This window comes from Schistocerca americana, chromosome 3 (genome assembly GCF_021461395.2).
Source record: "Schistocerca americana isolate TAMUIC-IGC-003095 chromosome 3, iqSchAmer2.1, whole genome shotgun sequence".
Lineage (NCBI taxonomy): Eukaryota > Metazoa > Arthropoda > Insecta > Orthoptera > Acrididae > Schistocerca > Schistocerca americana.
In genome coordinates this window covers 746,873,159-746,885,221 of record NC_060121.1, presented here as the reverse complement: position 1 = coordinate 746,885,221, position 12,063 = coordinate 746,873,159, and the positions used below count along the sequence as shown (strand labels likewise).

The following is a 12,063-nucleotide window of genomic DNA, read 5'->3' as shown; positions in this document are numbered from 1 at the left end:
CTGTTCATCACTGTAGGTTGTTATACTTTTTGGAGAATAGTCAATATGGGAATGTAAGAAATGAACTGTTAAGCTCATCTTACAGCCTTGACCCCCATACAATACCAGCATGCGTTGTAAAATGGTTTTGTAGTCAGGGTCCTTAACATTCCCCCAAAACTTGGACACTACATTCTTGAAAGATTACTGCTGTTTTTTTTTTTCTTTTCTCTCACTGTTCCAAAAAGAAGGTGATCAGATAAAAGATTTCTTATGTCAGAGTCACTGAAATCTGTCTTTTTCAACTTGGCTTGAAACACTTACGGCAACTTAGAACACAGATATCTGAAACAGTCCCCATCAGTTTTCAGTTATTTGACAAACTGCTTTATGAGCCCAAATTTAATATGAAGAGGTAATAATAAAACTTTTTCTGGTGGAACCAAGGTGGTATTGATAACGGTTATCTCACTCGCGTAAAACCATCTCGTAGTGACCAGTCACTTTTTGTCCATTGCAGCTGTCTGGCTCTACTATACAATACACAAAAAAAGCAAGGATAATTCGTATAATGCCGCTGCTGACGCAACAAAGTTGTTAATATTTTGAAACCTCCGCAAACCATTCATTGACGCTCTTGATATTTTATTTTCTCAAGAATCATAGCCAGGTCATAATAGATTTCTAGCATATGAAACGAGTGGCCCACAGGCACAGATGCAATTCCATCAAATAGCAAGATTGCTTTCTTTGAGGCTAGCTTTCGAGGAATCAGTGAAACGTCTGATCACTCAGATTCTGTTTCAGACTAAGAACATCAACATCACTGCAAGAAACCAGATATCCCTCTTTGGAGAAAAACTGAGTATATTTCCTTTACGATGCTTGTACCATGTAAATAAGGTCCCAGATGAGAGCAGGTTTTTGTTTTTTAACCTTCATCCTAGTAATTCGGATGCATCTTTTTACAGTCCTTAGTCTCCCACTAGATAGTTGAGCTCACTCTAAGAAAAAAAATTTGGGTCCGTCGTGAAGAAGGAAATCTAAGCTAGATTCGTCCTGAGAAGCTAATTTGAATATTCTGACTCACTCAGGATGTCATCTGTATTAGGTGGCTGTCGAACTGTTGTTTCAGAGACATGGGACACTGGACGAATAGCTGAGTCAAGGGTACGGTAAATTTTTTTTCTTTTTATTTATTTATTTATTTATTTTTGTTAAATCCTTTCGCATGTACCGACAGAAGTAGCAGTCAGTTGTGTGATTTTTCTGTTCACGCCATATCATATAAATGCCAAAACGAAATCAGTCTTTTTTAACCCTTAAACCATTAACGAAGACCTTCGTCGCATTTTCTGCGTACCTTATGCTGAGCCCACCTTATGCAGAGCCCCTGCTTTGTCTTCATCTCCAAGTTTCAATCTGAATTACGTAAAATAATTTTTTTTCACCAACTCACATTTCATTGTTGAATTTTCACTGTTTAGTCACCACAAACACAACAAAAACAGCCCAGAGAAATTACACTGCCTCAGTGAGCCAGATTCCAGAAATAAGAACACAAGCACAGTAGCGTTATAATACTGGGTGGAAATTGAGTGCGCCGTTAGATGGCCAGCACGATAGTGAACTTATTTAGCTCGATGAAACATGATCTGATGCAACAATGGGGTTGTTCATATTTATTGCTAGTACCACAGATGAAACCCCGTAACATGCTCAACCTGACCAATAGTATTCCTCAATTTAATCTGCTTCGATACGATTTTGCGATCTTTTGCCTCCCCGCAACACCACTCTCTCCAACCATTAATAATCACTTTTCATTTGTTGCTCAATATAGCTTTAATTGATAGAATTCATACCAGAAATCTTAATTTTAAGATCGATTTTTCAATTAAAAGATGATACTAAATATCACGCTAAATATAAACAAAAACTTGGCGTCACGAACAAATTAACGTGATGGAATTTTTTTGGATTTTTTTTTCGATTTTATGAAGTCCAAATCTATAAAAAAATTGTAATGATCCTGCGCGGTTTTTTATTTGCAGATCTGTGACACGCGAGTCTGGAACTTGAAATTCTGCATTCTGGCACTACTGAAAAGGGTATGTGTGTCGCACACTACTCGCCCCACCTTTAATGTCCACTTCAGAGCCCAGAGCCGTCAAGTAACACGACGTAATTTCTCAAGAAATGTCAGTGAGTGTGTTTCAAAGACGGAAACTCGGACTCAGTTTCTCTGAGAACATCTGTCATCTGTAAAGAATACCTCTCGGAAATGGATCGGGACCATCCACTAAATCGAAAGACGAACAGCAAAAATACCACAAACAACAGCCTCAATACAACTGAAAGTCTCTTTCGGACAGCCTGGCTGTGTCACACAGGCACCAAATTGCTCCAGGTGGGCCGTATTTCTACTGACATTTTATTATTAGAGGCAGTACACTGTAGCAACGCAAGCTCTATTGACCACAGTTTTTTCGTAAAACATACATGAAAAATATGTCAAATATTTCAGCTACCGCTATCAGTCCCTTGCGCAGTGGTTTGTCTCACTTGACGCAATGTTTGCGCCACCTTTCGTAATAAATTGCAACAGATGAGAAAAAAGATCTGTACATCAACGAAGCTATAATGGAAGTGAAAGAAAATTCCAAAACATGAATGAATGTTCTTGGGAAACAGAGAGAAGTGCTAAGGGTTGGAGACATTATAGGTCTTCTGGTAGCCGGGAACAAGCCTTAAAGAAACTAAATTGCCCAGATGAAACTGGACTCGGCCATTGAGGGTTCCGTAAAGATTTAATTATGTATGTAAAGACTTCATCCATTCCGGGAACTGAGAGTCTAGACCATTTTTGCGTCTATTCAGATTTGATACTCGCAAGGTATCAGTCCCAGAGGTTCCAACATTATCGAGAATTTTTTGATTTCATGTTAGAAGTCTGATAGCAAATGACAAAAGAAATAGTTTTTTCATGTGACATAATTAAAAATTCACAGTTTTTGAATTTTTGTCCTTTACTTGTACAGTGAAATATTGATGGTTCTAGACCATCAGGAAGTACCCTATAGGTTTTGATCACTGAGTTAGCGACAGTCAAAATATATGACAGAAATGGCAGTATCTTTTGACTGCCTTGACTTAGAAGTTTCCACATATTCAACTGCCAAGAGACCGTTGACCTTAATGGGATAAACTGATTTCAGCTTGATATTCTACCCGGTCCTGAGAAAAAAAGATTTTAAAAGTCGGACAGACAGACAGACGGACAACAAAGTGCTCCTATAAGGGTTCAGTTTTTACCGACTGAGGTACAGGACCCTAAAAAATGAACAAAAACAAAGATGATGAAGAGTAATAGATAGGAGAAAAAAACTTCCTTAACATTGAAATTTGGAAGATTGTTGTATGAACGGCCTAAATACGAAAATGCAGTAGACGGTTGGCTCAAGCGAAGAAAGCATCCTTCAGTATTACAGCTCTGCTGCCAAGCTGGTGCATAAGTTTTCGTTTTGTATGTTGATATTCCGTCTGCTATGGGTTTACTTATCGATTTTCATTTTTTAAATAGTAGTTCACTATTGCTTTTTGAGTTTTCATATTGTCATTTTGTCATTTGGAGATAACGAGTAGAGCCGTGGACGCTAGACAATGGAGTCTCAAGTGGAGAAATCCGAACATTTACGACATATTCTTCTGTTTGAGCTCAGTAGAATGTTGATAGCGTCGGAGGCAGTCAGTAACATTTGCGCCTATGGGGATAGCGCCGTTGGAGAGAGCACGGCAAGAAAATGGTTTTTCTCGTTTCAAGCAGAATCCGTTTGACATTACTGGCTGATCACTCCCAGGAAGACCTTCAGGGTTTGATAAAGATTGTTTAAACACATTGATTCACAATGATAGACACCAGCGTACACGAAAACTGGCAGTTGTGATAAAATAATCATCCCCCCATCGTGCGACATTTGCATGCAATGGGGAAAGTTAAAAGATTGAGTGTACGGATATCGCATCACAAAAAACAGCGGATGGCCTTATGTGCATCTCTGCTTGCTCGTCATCAATACGAATGGTTGAGCCCAAACAAAGGAGCTAATCCCCGTACAAGGATTAATGCGCTTCCACAAAAGATAATGTCATGAATTTGGTGGAACTCCGATGGCGTGGTGTACTACGAAATGTTTCCCCGAGGTGTAACCATCAGTGCTGAATTTGTTGTCAACAACTGAGACGTCTTGCAGACGCAATCCAAGAACAACGACCAGAGAGACTGCATGAAGTGATTGCTACTCCGCGATAACGCCCGCCCGCATTCTGATAGACTGACCGAAACACTATCCGGAAATTGGGTTCGGAAGTCATTCCGTACCCATCTTTTTCACCTGATCTTGCACCCCCAAATTTTCATCTTTTCCGGTTTCTCTCTCGAATAACGACCAAGAAACATCCTTTCCGGATGAAAATGGCTCCAAACATGACGAGTTCTTCGCCTCAAAACCACATTATTTCTACAGTCGTGGAATCTAAAAATAACCCCAGCGTTGGCAGACTGCTGTAAATAGTGAGGGAGAATATATTATTGATGACAACAATGATATGACAAAAGTAATGCGATAGCACGTATGCAGATGGCGATGGTGTCGTGGCACAGCTCTCACTTTACTTACATGATTCATATCAGTAGGTTCCCGATGTGGTTACGGCTCCACGACGGGAATTAACAGATTTCCAACGCAAAATGGTGGTTGGAGCTAGACGCATGGGACATTGCATTTTCGAAATCGTTAGGGAATTCACTATTCCGAGATCCACAGTGTCAAGAGTGTGTCGAGAATACCAAATTTTAGGAATTACTTCTCACCGCGAACAAAGCAGTGACCGACGCCCTTCACTTAACGACCAAGAGCAGCAGCGTTTGCGTTGAGTTGCAGTGCTAACAGACAAGCAACACTGCAGGAAACAGCCGCAGATATTAATTTGGGGCGTGCGATGAACGTATCCGTTAGGAAAGTGCGTCGGAAAATTTGGCGTTAATGGCCTGCGGCGTCAAACGACCGACGCGAGAGCCTTTACTAACAGCAGGACATTACCTGTAGCGCCTCTCCTGGGCTCGTGACCGTATCAGTTGGACTGTAGTCGACTGAAAAACCGTGGTCTAGTCAGATGAGTCCAGATTTCAATTGATACGGATCGAGTGCGGTGGAGAACCCACGAAGCCATGGACCCAGATTGTCCACAGGGCACTGTGCTGCTGTTCATGGCTCCCTAATTGTGTGGGCTGTGTTTGCATGGAATGGATTGGGCCCTCTGTCCTAACTGAACCGACTGTGGACTGAAAGTGGCTGAGTTCAGTTACTTGGAGACTATTGGCAGCCGTTCATTGATGGAATTTTTATGGATGACACTGCGTGATGTCTTCGGGGCACAACTGTTCGCGATTGGTCTGTTCGTGTACAAAATCCTACACCGGCAACACTGTGGCAATTATGGACGGCTATAGAGGCAGCATGGCTCAGTATTTACCCCGAGCGAAAGAAGGTCCAACATGATATTAGGAGGTACATCCAGCTTTTATCACCTCAGTGTATGTACTAACCTAATAGTATGATACACTGAAGCTCCAAATAAACCGGTATAGCCATGCGTATTCGAATACAGAGACATGTAAACAGGCAGGATACGGCGCTGCCGTCGGCAACCCTTATATAAGTTAGATCGGTTGCTGCTATTACAATGGCAAGTTATCAAGATTTAATTGAGTTTGAACTTGGTGTTATATCCAGCGCACGAGCTATGGGACACAGCATCTCAGAGGTAGCGAGGGATTTGGGATTTTCCCGTATGACCGTTTCACGAGTATACCATGCATATGAAAAATCCGGTAAACAATCGGATCTCCGACATCGCTGAGGTGGATAAAGATTCTGCGAGAACGGGACCAGTGACGACTGAAGCGAACCGTTCAATGTGACAGAAGTGCAACCCTTCCGGAAATGGCTATGGATTCCAAAGTTGGACCATCAACAAGTGTCAACGTGCGAATCATTCAACGAAACATCAATGATACGGGCTTTCGGAGCCGAAGGCCCCATCCTGTACCCTTCATGTATGCACAACACAGAGCTTTACGCCTCGCCTGGGTCCGTCAACACCCACACTCGACTGTTGATTACTGCAAAGATGTTGTCTGCTCGGACGAGTCTCCTTTCAAATTGTATCGAGAGGATGGACGTGTACGGATATGGAGACAACCTCATGAATCCATGGTCTCCGCATGTCAGCAGGGGACTGTTCAAGCTGGTGGAGGCTCATGATGGTGCGTGGCGTGTGCAGTTGGAGTGATATGGGAACCCTGACACGTCAAGATACGACTCTGACAGGTGAGACGTACGTAAGCATCCTGTCTGACCATCTGCATCCACTCATGTCTGTTGTGCACTCCGACGGACGTGGGCAACTCCAGCAGGACAATGCGACACCCCACACGTCCAGAATAGCTACAGAGTGGCTCCAGGAAAGGTCTGAGTTTCAACACTTCCGCTGGCCACCAAAGTCCTCAGACATGAACATTATAGAGCCTATCTGGGATGGCTTGTAATGTGTTATTCGGAAGAGATCTACAGCCCCTCGCACTCTTACGGATTTGTGGACAGCCCAGCAGGATTCATGGTATCAATTCCCTCCAGCACTACTTCAGAGATTAGTCGAGTTCATGCCACGTCGTGTTGCGGCACTTCTGCGTGCTCGCAGGGGCTCTACACCATATTAGGCAGGTGTATCAGTTTATTTGGCTCTTCAGTGTACATCGACCAAGAAATGAGGAAGAAGTTCTTGAAAGAGTTCGTTTGCATGGATGAGAAAAGTCAAACATAGAAAATGCAAAGAAGAAATTGAAAATATTTTAAGTGTAGAGCTATCGAAGAAAGTCAAAAATTAAATGGACTGGTTACATATGATTTGACGAAGCACTGAAGTCTATAGATGAGAATATGGAAACCACTGACACCCCTGGACGTTCTGCATCCCCATTGAACTTGATCGCATCCCTTCGGAGGGCGGTTCGACCGTAATTTTTGCTCCAGTTTATAGGTTGGAACCTCTAGGGACAGTTCTAAACCATACGACGAAATCTGACTGTGGTCTGAAGCGGCAATAATTGTAGTCGCGCTGCATTCCAAAGAGGTGCGATCACGTTCAATGGGGACACAGGCCCACAATGTCGTTAGAGAAGGAATGGCAGGTGCGTCAGATGTTGACAACGACGTCGTCCTGTAGGTCATCGCCTCGAGAACTATTATTTCCAACCGCGAAACGTGTGGAAGTCAAGATCCCAAGGAGAGGGGTGGTTTCATTGATACCCTTTATGCCATCTTCTGATGCCTTGTGGTGTCGATTCTGAGCGACGGTGTGTCTGAAACCTTTTCCCCGGCACCCATAACATACTTCGATAGCAGAGGCGTCAACAGAAGGGGTGAAATGTGGGTACGAGACGGCCGCGGTGGCCAAGCGGTTGTAGGCGCTTCAGTCCGGAACCGTGTTGCTACTACGGTCGCAGGTTCGAATCCTGCCACGGGCATGGATGTGCGTGATGTCGTTAGGTTAGTTAGGTTTAAGTAGTTCTAAGTTCTAGGGGACTGATGACCTCAGATCTTAAGTCCCATAGTGCTCAGAGCCATTTGAACCATTTTGTGGGTAAGAGGGGGTGACGACGTTCTCGTCGCGTCACACGTCCACGGCGGTGTGACTTCGCAGATGTGTACACTTTGCCGCTTGAAGCGTAGCCGAGCTCCAGGGTGACGTCTCAAGGTGCCCAACTTTTGTGTGATTACAGAGGAAGACTGTAGGCATGTTTGAGCATAATTTCAAACCTGTACATTGCAATGGGAAACAATTACGGCCGGCCGAAGTGGCCGTGCGGTTAAAGGCGCTGCAGTCCAGAACCGCAAGACGGCTACGGTCGCAGGTTCGAATCCTGCCTCGGGCATGGATGTTTGTGATGTCCTTAGGTTAGTTAGGTTTAACTAGTTCTAAGTTCTAGGGGACTAATGACCTCAGCAGTTGAGTCCCATAGTGCTCAGAACCATTTGAACCATTTTTTGAACAATTACGGAGTTTCGAAAAAGTGATCCTTTAATTCTGTTGTGCAGTGTAGTTATTCGCCGATAGATCGTTTTTGGGGCACATCCGTCGCCTACTAGAAGTCTCTCTATTTAACGTCACTTCCGCGAGTTGTGCGTGGATGATAATGAGATTAAATGGTACTGAAACCACAAACACCTACTTCCTGATCAGAGAAAATGTCGACCCGGAAAAGAATCGAATACGGAACGCCAGGCTATAGCGGCACCAACGTTAACCGCTAGATGGGGAGCTAAGGACTCGGTCTAGCACTTACGAAGAGATGGGAGAAGATTAGCACAACAGCGGGAAAGAAATGCGTGGCAGACGAAGCATCGAGGATATAAGAAGAAGACTAGCACAGGAAAAGACAGTCGTGCTCTGCAAAATGAATCTACTAATGTCGAAAGCAAACCTTAATTTGAGAAACAACATTTCTGAGAATGTACGTACGGGGACATTTCATTGTACGGGGATAAAAAAGGATTGTAAAAAAATCGGGATCGAGAATCGAAACATTTGAAATGTGGTGACCTAAAACGATGTTTAAAATCATGTGGCCTGATCACATAATAAGTAATCAGAAGTCACGAGGAACGGAATACGTTGAAATCACCCACAGGAAAATAGCAGAGTAACAGGGCAAGGGTAAAAAATTCCTGGTTTTAGAAAGAGTTGTCAAGGGTGAAAATTCTGGGTGAAAACAGTGACTGGAATGCAGCCTACAGATAAATGAGAACGTTAGAAATAAGTTCTGTTCTGAGATGGAGAGCTTGGAAGGGTAGAGGGGAGAGGCCGCATCGAACTAATCAAATAAGTAATGACCCAAAATGGGGAACTGTCTACGACAACATACAGCCAATCAAACAAGTGATGACTATAAAATGTTCAGATTTGTGTGAATTTCTAAGGACCAAACTCCTAAGGTCATCGGTCCCTAGACTTACACACTATTTAAACTAACTTATGCTAAGAACAACACACACATGCATACCCGAGGGAGGACTCGTACCTCCGGCGGGACGGGCCTCGCAGTCAGTGACATGGCGCCTCTAACCGCGCGGCCACTCCGCGCGGCTGTGATCACTATAAATAATTAAAATTGAGTCGTTTCCAAAATGCGTCAGTTCGCTCGCATCGTAAGAATCAAGCAGATTTTCTGTATATCGTCACTTTTTGAAAAGTTTTATTAACTTTTAGATCCACCCGTTTCGTCATCTGTGAAATATAATTAATCTCGTACATGTGGTTCTATTTAAAAAGAGCGCACTTCTTGGAGTATGTTATACGATTAGATAAAAACAGACGCTTGCTACCATCATCTGTCGAACATTGTGTTTCAGTATGTTATTGTCTTTTTACGAAACGTTGATGGCATCCCCTATGAGTGAAATGTCATGCTTGCGACGTGCTCTGTATGTATCCAATGTCGTGTTACGTGTGAACAGTAACTCTGCGGGAGCACCGACGGCGGCGTCGGTGGGTGCGCGGCCGTCTCCCGTGTACAGCCCCGCCGTCGCCACGCACACCAAGGCGTCTTCAGCGGAGGCGCAGAGCGACCGGCGCACCGACCTCACCAAGCTGTACCAGCTACGCCTGCAGCAGCGGCAGCAGCTCCAGCAGCAACAACAGCTCCAGCAGCAGCAGCTGCTGCAACAGCAGCAGAGCAGGATACGCCTCCAGGTACGCTGTCTCTTGTCCACTCACTTTAGCAGCAGCGTGCCACAGTCCTGATGTAGTCACGTGTCCAGTTCCACAGTGTCACAGAGCAATATTATAGATGTTCTACAAAGCAGTTCCGCACCAGTGTAGTTAAGGTCATCTACACTACTGGCCATTAAAATTGCTATACCACGAAGATGACGTTCTACAGACGCGAAATTTAACCGACAGGAAGAAGACGCTGTGATATGCAAATGATTATCTTTTCAGAGCATTCACACAAGGTTGGCGCCGGTGGCGACACCAGCAACGTGATGACATGAGGAAAGTTTCCAACCGATTTCCTATACACAAACAGCAGTTGATCGGCGTTGCCTAGTGAAACGTTGTTGTGATGCCTCGTGTAAGTAGGAGAAATGCGTACCATCACGTTTCCGACTTTGATAAAGGTCGGATTGTAGCCTATCGCGATTGCGGTTTATCGTATCGCGGCATTGCTGCTCGCGTTGGTCGAGATCCAATGACTGTTAGCAGAATGTGGAATCGGTGGGTTCAGGAGGGTAATACGGAACGCCGCGCTGGATCCCAACGGTCTCATATCACTAGACGAGATGACAGGCATCTTATCCGCATGGCTGTAACGGATTGTGCAGCCACGTCTCGATCCCTGAGTCAACAGATGGGGACGTTTGCAAGACAGCAACCATCTGCGCAAACAGTTCGACGGCGTCTGCAGCTGCATGGGCTATCAGCTCGGAGACCATGCCTGCGGTTACCCTTGACGCTGCATCACAGACAGGAGCGTCTGCGATGGTGTACTCGACGACGAACCTTGGTGCACGAATGGCAAAACGTCATTTTTTTTCGGATGAATCCAGGTTCTGTTTACAGCATCATGATGGTCACATCCGTGTTTGGCGACATCGCGGTGGACGCACATTGGAAGCGTGGATTCGTCATCGCCATACTGGCGTATCACCAGGCGTGATGGTATGGGTTGCCATTGCCTACAAGTCTCGGTCACCTCTTGTTCGCATTGACGGCACTTTAAACAGTGGACGATACATTTCAGATGTGTTACGACCCGTGGCTCTACCCTTCATTCTATCCCTGCGAAACCCTTCATTTCAGCAGGATAATGCACGACCGCATGTTGCAGGTCCTGTACGGGCCTTTCTGGATACAGCTGTACAGGCCTTTCTGGATACAGAAAATGTTCGACTGCTGCCCTGGCCAGCACATTCTCCAGATCTCTAACCAATTGAAAATGTCTGATCAATGGTGGCCGAGCAACTGGCTCGTCACAATACGCCAGTGACTACTCTTGATGAACTGTGGTATCGTGTTGAAGCTGCATGGGCAGCTGTACCTGTACACTTCATCCAAGCTCTGTTTGACTCAATGCCCAGGCGTATTAAGGCCGTTATTACGGCCAGAGGTGATTGTTCCGGGTACTCATTCCTCAGGATCTATGCACCCAAATTGCGTGAAAACGTAATCACATGTCAGTTCTAGTATAATTTATTTGTCCAATGAATGCCCGTTTATCATCTGCATTTCTTCTTGGTGTGGCAATTTTAATGGCCAGTAGTGTAGTTTTGGTATCACTGATCGGTGAAAAATTAATAAAAATGTTGTTTTTACATTTCTGCTGTCCTACAAATAGCGAATTACCGCTGTTAAGCATATTGTCGAAGTGAACGTTCTAGATGCTGGCTACGATATAAGAAAGCAATTTGGTGCATTAAGGCCGTTGCGTAAGATTTCCCTCTTACATAACAGAACGATTTAGAATTTAACGTAGGTGAACCAGGCTTTACGATTTAACAATTGGGGCTGCTGTAGAGATTATGTGGTGAACGTTTCTGGGGCCGAAGTACAGTAAGAAAATATCCTGCTGAAACATTTCTGTCTTCCTACCCTACTTAGAGGTAGCCATTGAGTTGTTAATACTTGTAATTTTACTTCAAGTTAGTACTGATTACTACAGGTTGCCGTGGAAGATTTTCTAGTTCCATGTTGAGATAGATGCTTAGACTAGTTAATTTATTTAAACTTTTTCCAGTGTTTTGTTTGAAAGAAGGCGCCTCTGAATTCAGTGGCAGAATCATCTTTTCCGCTGTCGCGTCACATCTCATAGAGATACAGCAGAAACAAAAACAGTACTTGCAAACATTGACAGACTCAAAACAAAGAACAAATAAATATTCAGAAATTTGGAACTGAATACTACTTAATATGTGTACCGGGTGTCTCTCCTACGAGTCCACAAGTACATTTTCGCAGGAGAGC

The 12,063-nt window shown here is 44.1% G+C and overlaps 1 protein-coding gene across 1 annotated transcript in view; it reads left to right on the top strand.

Annotated features, from left to right (window-relative positions):
- LOC124606361 overlaps positions 1–12,063 on the top strand; it is a 155,031-nt gene that overhangs the window by 65,952 nt on the left and 77,016 nt on the right. The window contains exon 4 of the mRNA XM_047138343.1: positions 9,558–9,792. Coding sequence (XP_046994299.1) covers positions 9,558–9,792 — 235 coding nt within the window. The remainder of the gene's footprint in view (positions 1–9,557; positions 9,793–12,063) is intronic.